Source organism: Myripristis murdjan, chromosome 8 (assembly GCF_902150065.1).
Source record: "Myripristis murdjan chromosome 8, fMyrMur1.1, whole genome shotgun sequence".
Classification (NCBI taxonomy): Eukaryota; Metazoa; Chordata; class Actinopteri; order Holocentriformes; family Holocentridae; genus Myripristis; species Myripristis murdjan.
The window spans coordinates 29,663,771-29,682,563 of NC_043987.1; the positions used below are offsets into that span (position 1 = coordinate 29,663,771).

General features: G+C 41.2%; 2 protein-coding genes across 3 annotated transcripts; both read right to left on the reverse strand.

Annotated features, from left to right (window-relative positions):
- Window positions 1-985: 985 nt before the first annotated feature.
- LOC115364275 (5-hydroxytryptamine receptor 3A-like) lies at window positions 986-8,562 on the reverse strand. Of its 2 annotated transcripts, none has more exons than XM_030058763.1 (9): window positions 8,360-8,562; window positions 7,580-7,746; window positions 7,093-7,137; window positions 6,250-6,359; window positions 4,054-4,226; window positions 3,696-3,844; window positions 2,402-2,612; window positions 2,141-2,290; window positions 986-1,423 (listed from the first exon to the last, which is right to left on the reverse strand). In XM_030058763.1, the coding sequence occupies exons 1-9, from the start codon at window positions 8,397-8,399 to the stop codon at window positions 1,146-1,148; spliced, it is 1,323 nt and encodes a 440-aa protein (XP_029914623.1). In that variant the 5' UTR covers window positions 8,400-8,562; the 3' UTR covers window positions 986-1,145. The 2 variants fall into 2 exon arrangements, with proteins under 2 accessions (XP_029914623.1, XP_029914622.1); XM_030058762.1 differs by having other exon boundaries at window positions 3,696-3,847.
- Window positions 8,563-8,754: 192 nt separating this feature from the next.
- tsen54 (TSEN54 tRNA splicing endonuclease subunit) lies at window positions 8,755-18,144 on the reverse strand. Its single transcript, XM_030058760.1, has 12 exons — window positions 18,053-18,144; window positions 17,406-17,564; window positions 16,561-16,624; window positions 16,317-16,400; window positions 15,384-15,482; window positions 15,244-15,296; window positions 14,628-14,747; window positions 13,379-13,859; window positions 12,979-13,108; window positions 12,770-12,830; window positions 11,138-11,251; window positions 8,755-9,623 (listed from the first exon to the last, which is right to left on the reverse strand). Exons 1-12 carry the CDS (start codon window positions 18,118-18,120, stop codon window positions 9,473-9,475), a joined length of 1,584 nt encoding a protein of 527 aa, XP_029914620.1. The 5' UTR covers window positions 18,121-18,144; the 3' UTR covers window positions 8,755-9,472.
- Window positions 18,145-18,793: the final 649 nt, after the last annotated feature.

Sequence of the window (18,793 nt, forward strand, 5' to 3'; positions counted from 1 at the left end):
CCCCTGCTCAAGAAGGCACATGTACAGGCCCGTCTGAAGTTTTCCAATGAATACCTGAATGATTCAGAGAATGCTTGGGAGAAGGTGCTGTGGTCAGATGAGACTAAAATCGAGCTCTTTGGCATCAACTCAACTCGCTGTGTTTGGAGGAAGAGAAATGTTGATTTTGACCCCAAGAACACCATCCTCACCATCAAGCATGGAGGTGGAAACATTATGCTTTGGGGGTGTTTCTCTGCTAAGGGGACAGGACGACTTCACCGCATCGACGGGAGGATGGACGGTGCCACGTACCATAAAATCCTGAGTGACAACCTCCTTCCCTCTGCCAGGACACTGAAAATGGGTTGTGGATGGGTCTTCCAACACGACAGTGACCCAAAACATACAGCCAAGGCAACAAAGAAGTGGCTCAAGAAGAAGCACATTAAGGTCATGGAGTGGCCTAGCCAGTCTTCGGACTTTAATCCCATAGAAAATCTGTGGAGGGAGCTGAAGCTTCAAGTTGCCACACAACAGCCTCGAAACCTTAAGGATTTGGAGATGATCTGCAAAGAGGAGTGGACCAAAATTCCTCCTGATATGTGTGCATACCTGGTGATCAACTACAAGAAATGTCTGACCTCTTCACTTGCCAACAAGGGTTTTGCCACCAAGTACTACGTCATGTTTTGCTAGGGGATCAAATACTTATTTCACTCAGTGAAATGCAAATCAGTTTATGTCTTTTATATAAAGTGATTTTTTTGGATTTTCTTTTTGATATTCTATCTCTCACTGTTAGAGGAAACCTACCAATAAAATTATACAGTGTTCATTTCTTTGTCAGTGGGCAAACTTACAAAATCAGAGAGGGATCAAATAATTATTCCCTCCACTGTATGTTCTTTGAAAGCATACGTTTATTATTTTTTCTGCTTGTAAGACCACATCCTCATAATATCATATCTGATGCTTTGTATCATGAATTTCCATCATTACAGTTTGCAGGTGGGTAAATGCTATTCCGCAGATAAAAAGGTATGTTTATTGACAAAATGCTGAACTACAAGAAAGACCATGCTAATAATGAGATATGGACATAAGTTTTACAAAACCCACACCATCAATGCATCATATTTACACACGAGCTGTTCATATAAACATTATTTGACAAGCCATGCATTATGCATGTACACCAGAAATCCTACATTGACCACAACATAGGTGACAAAGAACACAGAGTCTATGATTCTGGCCACTTTTTCATAGGATCCCGGCTGGTTTCTCTCTTGCTCCTCTCTGACGGTGGAGTCATACTCCTGGCGAGCCACCTTCACTTCCTCCAGGATCAGTTTCAGCAGGACGACGTCACTGGGCCACCTCAGACTCAGCTGGTACTTCCCTGGCTTCTCCTCAGCTTTCTCTGCCTCACCAGCAGATTCTGAGTGAAACAAAGACAGACCGAAAAGAAAGAAAGAGGGAAAACAATTTATTATGACATGACACTAAATGACACTGTGCCACTGTGAGCTGCGGCTATCTTCGATCCAGATGGTGCTAACAGCCCACAGCCAAAATCTGTGAGAATGAAGAGTATTCGTGTTTTCAGTAGGAAGCGAGTGGATAAAGCCTGCACATACGGCATCAACTAACTCCTGCAGCATGGAACAGGTTTTTTTTCCTTTGGATGCCTGAGTCATCAGTTTTTTCATCAAAGACCGGAGGTGACAATGGAAACGCAACGAGAAAGTGAGCGAAAGTGGAAAGCCGACTGTCTGGCCTGTTGGTGGCTCAACAAGGTTTATATTAAAAATGCTGGACCCCAGTGGAAAAAAACACATTCACCAGTCCCAGACAAAACACAAATATATATTACATGCAAATATAGAAAGTGTCAGTGTTTTTAGCTGACCTTATGGTGGCCTATTAATAGCAGTCTTCTTCAATCAACAATGCACTTCCAGGGTCTTAAAACTAATATTGGGAGCCACATTTTATAGCAACCACACATGTTTATCACCTTTAAGTGTGTGTGATGAAGATGTTTTCCTAATTTGCATGTTTTTTCTTAAGCTACAGTGCGCTGAGCTCTCAGGGCCACTGTAAAAAAAAAAAAAAAAAAAAAAAAAAAAAAAAAAAAACAGGCAGGAAAATTCACCTTCTGGCACCAAAATTCTGGTTTCTGCCGGAGTGTGCACACCGCTGCAGGTGGCGCGCTTAGCCTTGTCCAGGTCGAAGAGGAAGTTCACCAGCATGGCCTCCAGGACGCTGATCCACACCAGGGTGAAGATCACAATGCAGTAAAGAGCTGCAACAGAGGAGCCATGACAGAGTAGGAGAGGTGAAAACCGCTGGCACTAATGACATGAACACGGGACAGGGCACAGCGGGTAATTCTCTGCTCTGATCCGACTCTCACCTATCAGCGGCAGCGTGTCTGTGGTGGAGGGCAGGATGTCTTGAAGAATCAGCAGTAAGACAGAGAAGGATAGCAGGATGGTCACTTTGAAGTTCAGCTTCTCCCCTCTGGCCTCAAAGATGAAGAAGGAGGCGACGTCCAGGACGAGGAAATAGAGGAGCGGGAGCAGGAGGTTCATGACGTACAGCAGCGGCCTCCTCTCTATGGTCACCTGAGAGGAAAGAGTCACACTGATGAGACACAAAGAGACGTGTGAAGATCTTAGATCCCACTAACAGATCCCACTCACAGCGTCTCTAACCATCAGAGATCCAGCCCACGAGCACATCTCATCCAGCCCTAAGACGTTTAGGAGGGAAAGGGCAGAAAAACTAAAATATTACTAAATCATTTTTTTTTAATTAAATGTGTGAATCCAAATATTATCAGCTATGTGTGATAAGCAAAATAAGATGATGACAAACAGATAAATTAATGATTTATGACAAATTACGTAGAATCAGTCGGGAGTATAGAAAAAAACAGCAGGCTAGTTGCTGCAATGTTAATTTAGTAAATATACCGTCAAAAAATGAAAGAATAAACCTGAATAACCTGTCTGCTGTATATTTGATGCATTTCTCTCTCCTGCTTTATGTAATTCTACATTATGTGTTATTTTCATGAGCCAACATGCAATTTCTCATTGATTGGTTTTGGCTACAAATTGATTGATTTAAAATAGTAAATCAGAAAATATGTGTCGACTCGGGTCACATTGACGTTAGTAAACTGTGAGGTCTCATTTGAACGAATATGAGCTACTGCCTGATTTGAGTCTGACACTCCTAAGATTTCTAAAATGGTCATTAATAGCCTTTGAACACCTATTTAACAATTTCAATCAATAAAACCCTCACAAATATTTTTTTTTTACCACCTATCACTGCAAATATTGTGAATTTCCCAGTTTGGGATCAATAAAGTATACCTACCTACCTACCTACCTACCTAAATAAAACTGAAACTGTGTCCCAAATGCCTGCTGTAAACTAATTCAAACCAGGTTTTCAGTGTGCAGTGTGTTAACGACGTAAAGGTATGATAATTCAGTATAAGAATGTCAGTCATGTCATGAGTATTTGAGTGAGCAGGAACTGTTCATTATCGTCCACAATACACAGCATGGCAGAAACAAACCGAAATATCCCCAACATCCTGTTTTAACAAGACATGCAGAAAATCAAGGACATAGAAGTGGAATTTTATGGGACCTTTACCAGAAGAGTAGCGTTTTTTGTTCATGTAGATTCACCTGGTAAGACAGCTGGTGAGTGTAATTTGCCTTAACGTTCACTTTGGAAATTTTGATGCTGCCGAGGCTCCACTCTCCCTGCGTGATCATCAGGCTCTCGGAGTACTTGGTGAGGACGGAGCCGTTGGAGGCCATTTCGAGCACTGTGCCTTCTGTGAGATAAAATGCATCAAAATGAAATGAATTAACCATCAATAAACTAAATTACCAACAACAACAACAACAACAATAACAATTACTGAGTACATAAACTAATTTATTCTGTTGCTATTATCATTAACTAATGAAAACAATTCATATTCCAATTTTTTCTTGATAGACATAGTTTGGGTCTCAACATGGAGACGGTCTCGCCTACCAATCTCAGTTACGGATGTAAAGGTGATGTTACAGGTTTGCGTATCAAAGGGGAACCTGTACAGCTCCATCTGGCAGGTGGTGGTGAGCCGGTGAGCTTGACCGACGGACACCACGCCGTCAGACGACACAGTGGCATGCAGACTCCTTCTGACGCTCCCCGTGTCAGAAACACTGATGGCACAGAGGGAAGGAGGCTGTGTCAGGCACACAATTTGACACATCATGTGCATTATCTGTTATGTTGTGAGTCATTTCTCTAGTGGACTTGCTCCACTTCAGCTCCTGTGAGCGAGGTTTACTCATTGACAAATTCATTTTGTGGGATCCAAACTGTTTACCACAGCTAACATCAGGGTCTTGAGCAGGGAAACTGTGAGGCAGAATTATGTGGGGAGGCGCTGTTTGTTTCTGTCACCGACTGACTGCTGTGAACTCTGATGGGAAGCCTGCAAAACCTGTGCAAATGCCTACAAACTTTGATATGCAAGCTCAACTATTCCTATACGGTCTGTGCCTTTTCCCATTTGTCCAGGTCATAGGCATCTCAGTCTAGTGAACAGCATGAACTGATGAAGCCACTTGGACAAGGGGAGAAACATCTTCTAGACATTGAAGCCCAGTTGACCTGATTTAATTTCCTTGAGAGACTCCTATACACACACACACACACACACACACACACACACACACACACACACACACTTCAAGCTGTTTTGACTAACATAAATGTACTGTTACTCTCCCGTCAAGTGAAAAAAACTAAGTTAAATACAGTAGCAGCAAAGTCAAAGTTTTGGTTTTGGCTGATCACTTGAAATTTTCTGCAAACTTCGCCACTTTTAGGAGTGCAACCAAATCCTGGCTAATTCAGCGACAAACTTGTACGCGTGTCTATTTTTTCTCTCTGTTTACACTACCTGTCTCATGGCGGTGAACAAATGGATGAGTGATAACTTCTTAAAGTTAAATGAAGACAAAACAGAGATCCTGTTAGTTGGCCCCAAAACAAAAAGAGAGATGCTGTCCATTAACTTGGGGAAACTGGCTCCCAGGATTAAATCTGAGGTTACAAGTCTTGGCATTGTATTGGATCCAGATCTTAGTTTTAAGTCCCACATTAACAAGGTGACAAAGACATCATTCTTCCACCTTAGAAACATCGCTAAAGTGCGACCATTTATAAATCAAAAAGATGCTGAAAAACTAATACATGCTTTTATCTCAAGCAGACTTGACTACTGCAACGTACTTTTTACCGGCCTCCCAAAGAAAACCACTGACAGACTTCAGCTCATCCAAAACTCTGCTGCTCGCTTATTAACCAGAACCAGGAAGAGAGAGCATATTAGTCCGGTCTTAGCTGCCCTACACTGGCTCCCTGTAACATTTAGAGTTGACTTTAAGGTTCTCCTACTTGTATATAAAGCACTTCATGGGCTAGGACCGAGCTACATTGCCAACTCCCTTATTGGCTCTGCACCCCAAAGAACACTGCGATCGTCTGCTGCTTATTGGTTCCCTACAACAGTCGAAGGAAAATTGGGGATGCCGCCTTTATTACTTACGCCCCTGAGCTTTGCAACACACTACCTTTACACATTAGGGAAGCCAGCTCACTAGACATCTTTAAAAGAAGATTAAAGACCCACCTTTTCACTTTAGCCTTTAACTAGCTCCTATTTTATTCCACACTGTTGTCTTTTATTGTTTTACTTGCATCTTTTGTTTTATTTTAAATTTTATTTCAATTTTTAGCCTTTTCTTTTTAATTCCACCCTGTGCTGTGTTTTATTCTTTTTAATGTTTTATTTAATGTGTTTTCTTCTTTTTATTGTGAAGCACTTTGAGCTGCAATTCTTGTATGAAAGGTGCTATACAAATAAAGTTTTATTATTATTTTTATTATAAGTCCTTCTATAATTTTCTGTGGTTGTGTTACTGCTTAATGTGTGTTTTACTGTATGTTGCTGCAATCAGTTTGCCTTCTTCTTTTTAAAAAAAAAAAAAAAAAAAATTCTAATTTCTTATTTTTACAAAAGCCATCTTTGAGTCAGGTGTTGCAAATTAGCGTCCACAAACAAACACTGTGATACTTTCATTGGATACTTGTTTTCAGTTTGTCTATGAACCTTGTATCAGCCCCCATCAAATAAACCAAAAATACATAAATAAGGTAATAATGTACTGTACGTACTCCTCTACGATGATGATATCTGGCATCCAGAGCATTTCTCTCTGAACAAACAGCTTGTCGATCCCACAAAAGTCTGATGGGTTCCAAGTTAGGAATTCATTTTTCCAGGCCTGTGCGGAAAAGAAATTAATTAATTGCAATTAAAACAGCCTATTGTCTTTTAAATTTAGGTTAACTCAAGTTTTCAGTTGACTGCTGGTGCTTTAAATTGTTGAAAAATTTCCCTGCTATTTAAGATAAACTATGCCAAATTGCAGATGGTTGATTTGAGTGAGGACCTTTGGACTCAACTGAGAAAAAAACATGGATTTGCACAGTTAAGTGATTTGACTCAAAGATCAATTATGTGCGTATTTGTATTCCAAGGTTACACTGGCAAAGGAGCGGTGTGCAAAACTGTCAAAGGTCAACTGAAGTGAGGTCCATTTAGACTGAACTGACAAAAACTAAGCATGGGGGGGGGGGAAGAATGTGATTTATCAGTGAGTCAGGTTGGCGTGGTGCACCTTTAAATCAGTGAATTCATCAAATAGTCTGGGATAATTAGCGTCATATCAGCCCGTCCAAAGCAAATTCAGTTTTGTGTCAGTTATGTCAAGATTTGGATTAATTTGATACTAAGTTGATGCACAGGGGATTATGAACACTGGACAGTTTCAAAATGCAGGTAGCAGATTTTTAAGAGCCATGCTGGTGAAAATGTGACAGGATCTACCCTGAGAATAATTAGGCAAGTTATTATTGCAATTCCAGTCCCTTTACACAAATCAAAATAACAAGTCATTTATGGTAAAGAACTACTGCTGTGTTGTACTTTCTGCTTCTTCATGATTGAGCTCTTACCATTGTGCTCCAGGACTGTGTGGTTAAAGTTTGAGCCTTCTCATCCTGCAGAAAAAAGCACCGTGTTAATCTTAAAATGATGAACATTAGCATTCAGGGACAGTAACATGTTTTCTAGGGGTGTAACTCTTTGGCTTAACAGAGATCCAGTTTGATTCCTGGTTCACTAGTTTGCTTTGATATACCAAGAACAATTTTATTTTTAACAACTCAACTCAACAAATCAATGCAGCCGTTTCAGTCAAAATTTCACATCCATTAATAATGCACATGCAATTATAAGACTTCCTCTGGAGAACAAAAAGCAAAAAAAAAATACAATTAAATCTTATGTATTTTAAAAGAAGTAGTATTCTCAGTATTCTACTGGTTCAAAAAAATCTTAGTTATTTTTTTTTTTTGGAGAATAATATGTAATTCATTCAAAGCATTTCATATCAGGTCCAAAAGAAAAAAAAAAAAAAAAACATTGTAAAGACACCATTACCACATTGAGGATACCAAAAATCACAAGGTCCGCCTGAACCCGCGTGGGGGTGGTCCAGTTTTTTACCGGCCGCACGTCTGCAAGCGCGTGGTTGTCTCTTGAAACGTTTAAGTGATCCAGAAGACCAAAGTAGGAGCAGTCCATGTCCAGAGCGGTGGAAACACCAACTAAATACCAAATACCAAATACCACTTTATTTATATAGCACATTTCGAAAACATAAAAAGTTTATCAAAGTGCTGCACAGTAATTTACAATAAAAGACACAATGGTTAAGAAAATGAGGATTAAAATGAGGATACAGATAAAGACAGGTTTAAAAAGAAGATAAGAGTCATACAACAGATTGAAAAAAAAATACAATAAAATTTGAATTAAAAAAAAAAAAAAAGACAAACAAGAAACAGAGATCACACAAGAACAGTTAAAAGCCAATGAATAAAAGTAAGTTTTAAGACGTGATTTAAAAGTAGGTAGGGTGGGGGACAACCTTATTTTTAGTGGTAGCTCGTTCCATAATTTAGGGGCCGACACAGAAAAGGCTCGATCACCTCGTGTTTTTAAATTACTCTTTGGGACAACAAGGAGGAGCTGAACTAGGACGAAAAATACTGAATGCAGATGACACAGAAACCGAACCCTCAGCCTGACGATTTCATAGGATGATAACACATAATACTTAATGTATTAACCCTGATATCCCAGTGGAAATGTATTGTATGATGGTTTGATCATAAAAAAAAAAAAAAAAATAGTTCAGCATGTGAATCAATAACTCACCCATCAGAGAGAGAAGAGCCAGAGTCCTGAGAGCGGCCATGGCTGCGTGCTGTGTGTGCACGCGGGGCCGCAGGGAGCTGTATTATAGCTTTTCTAACACAAACACTTCAGACCAACAGGTGTCTGATAGAAAAACCAAACAGATTCAAGTTCAATTGCACTGTTGACCTGTGGAAAAGGCTCGGCTCCGGCGCTCTTATCGGGCTCCAATCTCTCCTCCGCTCTGCTGGTAATGAACATGAAACAAAAGCTACATCAAACACGGCGCTGCTGGGAGTCTATTGTTGAGCCGCTGCGGAGGACAAAAGTCAACGTATGATGTGTGATTGAGGAGCAGCTTTCACGGCTCTCCTGACTCACAATGCACACTCGAAAAGACAGTACAACAGGCTAGAAAATGATTTCTTGTGCCTTTTATTATTACAGAATAAAAGAGGTGTACATGACAGAGCATGAGGCAATGTTTCACCTGCACGTTTCAAAGCACTGATTTGGCACCTGATTTGGAAAAACCATGATTTACCAGAGACGAGTGACACTCTTGTTATACCAGCTGTCAATATATATATATATATATATATATCACAGAAAGCCTCAGCTCCTTTTGTAAAAACAAGAAGGAAAAGAACAGGTATGATTTTCCTGGTGATTATTGCTGACATTTCACAAACTGACATGTGCACTTTAGCAGCAGATAGGATGTAAATTATGCATGATCATCCTGAGGATCCAGGTACTCTTACGGTGAATCACAAATATGTCTGATGCTCTGCGTGACCTGATACAAGAGGATCTTGTATCGCTTGCTCACTTTCCATTTCTAGTCTAAATGATCGGACTCAGTGACAAATTGAGTGCTCAGGCCAGAGCTTTTGTATTGGTTATGATGCAACTCAGAGGCGCTTTTTCCATTTAAATGCACAAGTGACATTTCTCGTAAAATGATCATAACATAAATGCTGAGATTTCTGGCTGTCAAAAGTCACTTTCCAGCCCGAACTTCCTTTGGGGGTGAAAACTCGCCAGCCTGATGCAACGAAGGCAGATTTGGTTTATTTAAATGTTCAAGTTGCATGTCGGCGTGTGTGTCCTGAGGTGACGGTTAAGGAGCGGTCAGTCGTAAACGTCGGTGGGCAGCTGGAAGTCTTTGAAGGTGTAGAAGGAGATGTCTCCGTGGTCCACCACAGCACAAACCACCGGGACGTCCCCGCTCTGGGAGGCCAGAAGCTTGACGGCGTGCAGGTCGGGAACGGGACCGTCGAAACTAGGACCAAACAGACAGGGGGGTCAAATGACACAGGATGGCTCTTTGTTGGAGATGTACGTCATGGGCGCATGTGGGGAGGGGTGCGAGGCAAGAGAGAGCAGAAACTTGCAGAAAAACATGCTTGTGGGGTGTAAACTGTTTTTTTTTTTTTTTTTTTTAATCATCAAAACAAATCCAGACCTTGATTTTGCACTTTGTCTGTTTCTAGTAAGCTGTGTTGAATGTTACTTCTACTTAAAAACAAGTAGTAAGTTAATAACGCATAAAAGAGACACAGTGGTGTAAGAGTTTCACATTTTTCCCGAGTCAGTTTGTGCCATGATTTCTCTTGAAGAAATATTAAGTGACTCACGATCCCTGTTCTTCCTTGTTAATTATTCAAACATAAACCAACAATTTATCACAGCAAGTTGAATGGGACTTTTCCAAATGTTCTGTAAACACTAAGCAAAGACAAAAAGCCTTTGTCTGCAACTTGTTACTATTGAACATTATTAGTTATCAAAAACAGTGTTTAATTTTTTATATTACCAAAGTGTTCGCTGTGATTTGGTGTTGTGTGTAGTGATGCACGACAATATCAGCATGATATCTGTACGGCCCATATTGCCTTCAGATATGAAATATCAATATCAGCCTGAAATGAAGATTTCTGCTTCGATATGTGAAATAGGTCAAATTTGCCCTGGTTGTGTCTGTTCTCAGGATTTTCTCAGGCAGGGCATCATCCAAGCCTGTTTCAGTGAAAGAAAATGTTATATCAATATAAATAAGGCATGTTTTACATCACCTAAGCTGAAGTAGTTTTCTTATTTTGCCCAGTGGAATGTGCACATTTTGAAAAGCGTGGTACTTTACGTGTGCATCTGCCAGTGGGCCTTCACAATAAGAGCAGGCATCATAAAATGTTAATTCCACTGCAGGAGAAACTCAATGTTCTCTGCAATTACATGGAAAAAAATATGTGTATATATATATCAATATGAGGACCAGGCAAAAGAATTGGAAAATATCAGCGTATCAGCAAAAACCCCAATATCACATTCAAGAACAGTGGTTGTAAACAATGTGAAAAATTCACCAAATCTACCGAACATGTGTGAACCAAAGACTACCGTTTTTTGGGTTTTTTTTTTTTACAATTATTACAATTAAAATAAAGCAAGCATTTCAACAAATAAGTACAAATAAGGGTAAATGAGACCAAAAAGTGGTGTAGTTTGCCTCTAGTGTCGATGGAATTTGTCACTATGAATTTAGCGACAACAGGCTTTATAATATGGGGATGGGCATTCAAAATGGTCTTTATTGGTAACCCATTAAGGCCTGGATGTACTATGTGGAAAAAGTGACGGTACACCTGAGCATCACAATACCTGCAAGGTGTGGGAGCAGGGACATTCATTTTGAGGCCGGACAAACAATATTTATTAGTCTTATCACGTAACTGTTGTTTACTGTAAACCAATCCTGAGTAAACGTCCTCGAGGTCGGATTGTGGGATGGCTTACCTGCAAACACACATGCGGGAATAAGGTTTCCCCGGGTTGCTCTTCTTGAAGTCAGCCACCGTATCAGGTTGGTAAACATTGAAACAAATCCTCCACTCGTCTGAGCTTTTCAACCTGATCGGACAAAGCACAAGGTCGTCTGCATCCCGCGGCAATGCATGGAATACACCGCGCTCTGGCCGTGAGGGCGCGGCGTTTTTTAAGATCAACCAAGCAGAGACGATCTTTGACGTCATAAACTGATGATGATTCATGAACCAGAACGCCTGTTCACCACAGTCGAGTCTCCATGGGGTCAACAAATTAAAAATCCCGTGTTGTAAGAGCGGCAATAAACGCTGTATTCATGCCAAAGCGTGAACGAACAGAAAGCAAATTTCCCTCTGACACGGCCTCTGGAAATCTATACTGACACCTAGTGGCTGGTCGTAGGGAAGCGGCCTCCAACTCCAACACTTTGTATGACAAAACCTTTTTCTAAGCCAATAAAGTGATTTGAATCATCACTACATAAGAGCGTGCATTATTTAACACATACCTGAGGCAATAAATACTAAATTTTATATATACTGTAAAACACTATTGCTGGTGTAAACATTGCGGATTGGTCCTTTAAAGTGTTCTGATGTCGTCCTGAGGTATGTGACCTGCGTGCGACCTGTATCTGCACGCTAAAATTAGAATGCGTCTGCACTGCCAGAACAATAGGTGAATCCTGTGTTTGCCTGAGACAGTTATAATTTATTCAGCCTGGCTGAGCAGCGTTAGCATGGAGGACAATGAGAGCAGCGATGGAAAGAGAGCCAGACGGACTCGACGGGTTATCTGAGGAGACGCCCCCATTTAGTCAAAGTCACACACCGTAACCGAGAGGGTACAGTTTGTGACCAAACGATGACAAATGTTGTCTTTCTTTCTTTTATTGTTGCTTTGCATATGCGTGTCTTTTCATTGTCACTGTTGGTTTATATTGGGATCTGATCTGGGTTATGTCCCTAAAATAAATATGAACAGCCTTGAAAAAAATCGGATGTGTGCAGCTGTCTGAAATCAAAACCTGAACACTGTGGCCAAGAAACAGATAAAAGAAGGAAAGGACATCAAAGTCCTAGCAACAGCATCCCACATTCGCATTAATGCCAAACTTTGGTGATAATTTGATAATATTAAAGTCACAGGGATCAGTATTAAAAATCCCACAATAAACCACTGTACGTATGCCATTTGAATTTTGATAGGACTGATATTTGAAAGTATGACAAAACACACTTTACATAACAAGTCTGACCAGCAGCTGCACATACAGAGGCCAAGCAAAAAGCTCAGCTCTAACTTACATTAACAGCATAATGTTAATGTTAGCCACATCCAAAACTAAATTTAGAATATATCAAATGTGAGCCAGTTACCAATAACAATCTCACCAATAGTTTCAGCACCTAACTTGGTAAGAACCTGTTTAACTAGGTCATAAACAGAGGGACGGTAAACCTTGTTCACGTCTCGGTCAAGCAGCTGCAAGTTTCCACCCTTGAGGCTCAGACGCCGTGCAGCGACATCACATCCTTTCCTTCTTTTAAACGCCCCCTTGACTGACAGCAGGAGAACACAGGCCTCAGCAGAGGTGAATACCTGGACGCGTCATCTTGCAAACGAGAGGATTTGATCACACTGATTTTGTCCTGCAGTTCCTCTGGAAACAAGAGAACAATTACATTTCATTAGCTTGTTTTCATATCAGACTGAGATCACCCTGCAAGCATGATAAATTTAAGAGAGGTAAAAATAAAAGTATTAACTATTAAGCTACAAACTAGGCTGAAGGCTCCATGGGATCTTACTGGTGGAGATGGGTTGTTTTGGGTCATGCAGGGGGGTGACTTCGCTTTCCCACAAGTGCGGCGGTCTGTCTCTCTGTCTCCTCCTCGCCTGGAGCTCCCGATACTCCGCCCAGTTCCTGCACCGCCGCACCTTCAAGTGACTGATAATTTAATAACTGCTGGAGGAAGCAATGGCCTCAAAATGTGACACAATGCACCTCCAAGTGGGTTGAAAATGTAATAAAACGTGTTTAAGTGATGAATTCACAGCTAATGTAATATCTAACTGTTTGGGTCACATTTTATTTAATTTTATTTCATAATGTTATTACATTACCCAGCAATTTATCACCCTTCCAACCTGTTTAGTGGGATGTGTTAATGACTTATTGAGAAGTTATAAACTTATACGGCGACAGACCTGTTTGTCTTTGTTGACGTCCCACTGCCTCCTCCGTCTGTCATGCTCCCTGTCCTTCTCACGCGCAGACATGTGCACCTTCCGCAGGTTTAGCTTCCCCAGCCAGGGGGCGATGTCGCAGACGCCCACGGACAGATCACCAGGCAGCAGGGACGAGTCCGGGGAGGCCAGGCTGCTGTGTCTGCTCTCCCTGGAGCCCAGGTCTGGGAAGGAGATGGAGCAGAAGTCCCAGCGAGGTGAAGCAGCGGTGGGGAGCGGGTCCGGCTCGTGACCCGGCTCCGGGGGAACGTCACCCGTCCACCATTTCCTGACTGGACCCCCGCCTGCTGAGTCTGTAGTGTCCATCTGGGCCTGTGACGCCTCTGGACGGGCCGGAGGGTCGACGGGACAATCAGCCTTATCAGCCTCCTCTTCACCTTCAAGACTGAGCTTATCCTCCTCCATCCTCCCTGAGGCGGATTCTTCCCGAGCTTCTGCCTTACTGCAGAAAAGAAGAGGAGTTTTCTGTGTCATGTCCTGACTGGTGATGGGTAAATACACATTAACTGTTTATTTATAGTAATAATACTTTAAAACGAATGAGTGAAATCACTTCAAAGGTGAAACTGAACTGAAATCTCAAAAAAAAAAAAAAAAAAAAACACTCAAAGAGTTTTCTGAAATAGTTTTTCTTTTGTGCCAAAACTCGCCAAACTGCTGTCGTGAAGACTTTGTTCTTGAAGGTTAACAAGACAAAACGAAACAAAATCACATAAATATAGCTACATAAGGGATATTTTTGTATGCAAGGAAAAAAAGTCCATTTATCCAAGCATTGCCAAGCCAAGCTTTGTCACTGTTTTTTTTTTTTTTGTTCCAATAAGAATCCAAACTCTCCACCATACTGTCAGACTTGCCTTGAACATTATTACTGCACTTAGATCTACCCATAAATACTGAGATATACATATATGTATTTTCTGACACTCAATTACATATTTATGCAAAAAATGTATTACTTTTTGGCACAGACCACTAAGGACCATGTGATGATGATTACGATGATGTTGGGTCCGTGGACCACTAGGGGGCGCTCAGGGACAACTGGTGGGCTGCGACCTAGGGATCCTGACAGCTGAGACTACATCCAGATAAAGTGATCTTTATTTGAGCCTACATGTCACTGTCACAAATGAAACAGTTCCCCCCCCCCCCCCCCCCCCCCCCCCCCCCCCCTTTTCCTCTCAGGTGTGACGGCGACTCTGCTCACCTTGACGTGGAGGCGGGGCTTGGGCCGGGGCTGGGGGTGCGCTTCCTCTTCAGCTGCCGTCCCGCTCGGTCCCGCGACGGGGGCAGGTTCAGCTGCCTCTCGTACGCAGACTGCACTGAGCTGCCAAGAGCCAAAAACAACACCCAGATAGACTCAGCTGAGGTCTAATCCCAGCCTGTCACTGAAATCCCATCCACAACAGTGAGCCACTACCGATCCATTCAGGCGGGATTAGTCTCTCCGGAGAAAGGAGGGTCATTGTAATTATTACATGAGCCGCTGGTTCTTTTAATCCCATCCAGAGCAACCGACGTGATATTAATTTCAGCCCCAATTATCTACAGTGCACTTGTAGGTGGCGGTGATTCCAGTTCGTCTGCATTTCAAGTTATTTGCGGATGATTTCAGCTTGAGTCAGACTGCTTCCTCATGCTCAAAGGTTTCATATTTTGTCTATATTTTTAAGAGCCATTAGTGACAGTCACAGCTGCATTTTGCATTTGGGCAGGGGAGAGCTTCATCATAATGTGATTAGAGATTAAACAGCTGATATTTTATTACCCGCCGCTCCCTGTAATTCTAATCCCGTCTGGACGGAGCCGTAAGAGTCCGTTACCTGGGATCGAATCGGTTCACCACGTAGCCAAGTCTCTTCAAATGCCCAAACACCTGGGTGATGGAAAAAGCTGCCGTTAGCCAAGTTCAGGAACACACTTCTCCTCCAGAGTGTGTTTTTCACGCTTTGCTCAGACAGACCTGATACTGCTGCAGCGTCACCGTCTGCGAGGACAGAAAGCGCTCGTAGCCGTCCTGGATGGAAAGCGGTAGATCATCGTGAAACACCTGCAGGTTCCCCTGTGCAGATAAACAGCACAAAACACAAAGAGATGTCCATAACTTTGATATGTGATGTCATATTTTTCACATCAAGGACCTGCTGCACAGTGATTTCTAAAAGGTGCACAAAGCAAAAGGGTTGATTTAAGTGAGCATCCATTAGACTTCATGCAAGGTTATTATAGTTTTGCATTTTTCATAAGTTTACATTTCTGTTTCTTTTTGACTTTTTGTTTTCGGTTTCAGTTTAGTTTTGATTAGTTTTTAAAGCGGGTTTGCTGGTTTCTATTCGATTAAGTGTTAGTTTTTAGTCCTTTTTTGTAACATGGGTTTTTTGTCAACGGCAAGAAGTCAGACAAAGTATTATGTAATAAAAACTCAACAAATCAAACAAATCATACCATTTTTAAAAACTGCATTCACTTCAGACAGATGAATCACCAAATAAACTGAGAAAGAGGAAAACTAAAGACATTTCCCCTTTAATTTTAATATATTTTAGTTAATTTGGTTAATGCACAATAGAGTTTCAGTTAGTTATCATCTTTATGTACAGCCTCATGTTTCAGTTAACGAAAACGTTTTTGTTTTTTTCCCACACCTATTTTTCGTTATTCTGGCAGTTTTTATTGTCGATAATAACTTTGGCCCCATGTAAACTCAACCACAAAATCTGGTCTTTATTCCACGTTTTTTGTCAGTTGAGTCTAAACAACAACTTAAATTGACCTTCGGAAAAATTTACATGGTGGACCTTTAAAGGCTTAACATTCTTGTGTTACTATGAGATGTAATTATCTGTCCTGAGCTGGTAAACCACACCCTTATGAACCGGTTTCAGCTGGCACTCACACACTCCATCAGGTAGAGAGCCTCTTCAGGGAGGAGGCACTGCTTGCCGTTGGCAGAGAAACCCATAGTCTGCCAAAACTTTCCCTGTGCACAGCAAACAAAAGCATTAGTTGTTGTAAGACACCATATATTATTTTGATATCACCTTTATGACTGCTTAATGAAAAAAAGGAAAAGCACAAGCTGGCAGCCTTTATAATGGTTCATATATGGATAATGCATTTTTCACTGATGTTGTACTCACTGCTGGAGACTGAAGCTCCACGGTCTGGTCGCTGGGGATCCATAAGCCCCTCACCAGGTTGCCTCTGTAATAAAATAAAAGGAAATAAAGCCAATCTGACATCTACAATGCAAAAAAAGCAAGTCATTTAGTCTCATATTCAGTGTTAAAATCTTTTTTTTTTCTTAAAACAAGAGGAAAAGCTGCCAGTGGGATGAGATGAGATAACCCCACTTGTTTCTAGACTCTTCTTGAATCAAGTGTCATTTTCCTTAAGAGTAATGGGCTAATCTGGCTTGTTCTGCGTTGATTCAACATCTTTATACTTGTTCCTTGGACTGAACGATCTCTTGTTATCGTATCGTTGTCTAGATATGAACATGCACAATATTAATATCTCAAAAGACAACAATATGGACAATATCAAATTTAGAGTTAGCCAAAGACACTGACTGATCTACTGCATTTTCTTCCATCCATTTGGTATTATTATGCTGTTTTTTGAAGAACGCTTAATTTTCACTGTTGCCTGCTACAATTAGAATTTCAAATAAGCGTGAACCCACAGTCATATCATTTATCGTATTGCTATCAAGATATTTGGCATAAACATCGAGGTATGAATTTTTGTCCAAATCATGCAGCCCTGCTTGTTCCCACAAAAAAAAAAAAAACAAAATTGCGCTGGACACAAGTGGGATCATCTCATCCCACTGGCAGACATTGTAGAATTGAATGAGACTAAATGACAAGATGGATATTTTTGCAGCACAAACTGACCCTTAGGTTACACGTTTTATCCACCCCCACCCCCCGAATCAACCTGACTGTAAGCCCATGCTGAAGCCTGTGTCCGGTGCACTCACAGCCTCTCCACTCGCTCCTCTGAGATGAGGCTCCAGTGCTCAGTCAGGCTCTGCTCCAGGCGCTGCCGCTGCTGCTCGGACTCATTGGGGAAGAAGTCCTTCTGTCCTCTCACCGGGATCTTGTGACTCCTTGACCGGGCCGCAAACAGCTCAGACGGACTGCCATCATAAGACAACACTGTCATCTGATCACGCGTGGATGCATTAATATGAACCGGCAGCTCTAGACGCTCAAAAACCAAAATCACACCAATCTCCGTTCACCAAAACACAGTGAAAGTCAGTGGCGAACAGTGTCAACAAACTATAAAAATCTGACATTTAACTGACTTAAAGTGTTTCTTGGTGGTTTGTATGTGCGCCGAATTTGATAAACCACAAAAACCATTCATAAACAGCATTAAAACTTTAATTACTATGTTCCTTTACCGGTAGCTGCGACACATTTTTATGTTTTATCTTTTTTTAACGGAGTTCGGTAACACATTACACTGTAAGGAGGAACTGAGCCTCTCTCACCATGTGCACAGAGAAGCTGCATGCTCGTTTAATAAGGTGCGTCACACGAGTCACTCTGAGTCATTTGAACAACAAAAAAGTGTCATTCTCTGTTAGTATATTTTTAATTGTTAATATCGGCTACATACCTTAACACTTCACTGTACACGTTCGCTTCGGCAGCTGTCTTGTTTTGGTCCGCCATGTCTGCCGCCATGTTTCGCCGCTTGTGTCTGTTCCGCTCCGGGTCCTAACGCCCGTCGTGTTCCGTAAGTAGCAGCTATTCCTCATATGGCCAGCAGAGGACGCTAAAGTGCAACATTTAGTCATGAAGCGGGTTGTGTTTTGATTTGATTTTTGTTCCATAGATATAGGAATTTCACGTTCCCTGACTTTTATTGAAAAAAAAAAAAAAAAAAAAAAAAAAAACTTTCCAGGGTTCGGATGGTTGATTAGCCTGTATTACAGCTACCACTGGTAGCACTATAATTCATTACATAGTCTAGTTATATTGTCTGTCAGAGAATTATGGACTAGTTTGGCCCTTACATTAGCCCATGCAATAAAATTTGTTTTATTTCATTGTCATTTGTTTGTTGTTTGATCATCACAATACCCATTTGCTCAGGTCTTTCATGAAAATTACCTGATTTCATCATCATTCTAACATAAGCAACAGACTTTCTCTTATGAAAAATATTTAATGCAACAGGTGGTTTGAGAATGCACTTTGATCATATGTGGGTTGTTGTTGGTTTTTTTGTGTGTGAATGCTCATAATATTGTAGCTACAGTAATTTTTTGTCTGCTCCACAAACCTTGTTTATGATCACAGCAGAGTGGCAGATGGGAAACTAAAAGTTAAAACAAGGAAATGTGAGCAGAGTTAA

Bases quoted from the DNA above. Each gene is read 5' to 3' on its own strand.
- LOC115364275 (XM_030058762.1), bottom strand. From the start codon at position 8,399: ATGGCCGCTCTCAGGACTCTGGCTCTTCTCTCTCTGATGG. The intron at 7,138-7,579 runs GTAATGGTGTCT...TTTTTTCTGCAG, and splicing joins TTTTTGGTATCCTCAATGTG to GATGAGAAGGCTCAAACTTT. The intron at 2,613-3,695 runs GTGAATCTACAT...CTTTCCTCTCAG, and splicing joins CTCACCAGCTGTCTTACCAG to GTGACCATAGAGAGGAGGCC.
- tsen54 (XM_030058760.1), bottom strand. From the start codon at position 18,120: ATGGCGGCAGACATGGCGGACCAAAACAAGACAGCTGCCGAAGCGAAC. The intron at 13,860-14,627 runs GTGAGCAGAGTC...TCTTTTCTGCAG, and splicing joins AGCCCCGCCTCCACGTCAAG to TAAGGCAGAAGCTCGGGAAG. The intron at 12,831-12,978 runs GTAAGATCCCAT...TCTTGTTTCCAG, and splicing joins AAAACAACCCATCTCCACCA to AGGAACTGCAGGACAAAATC.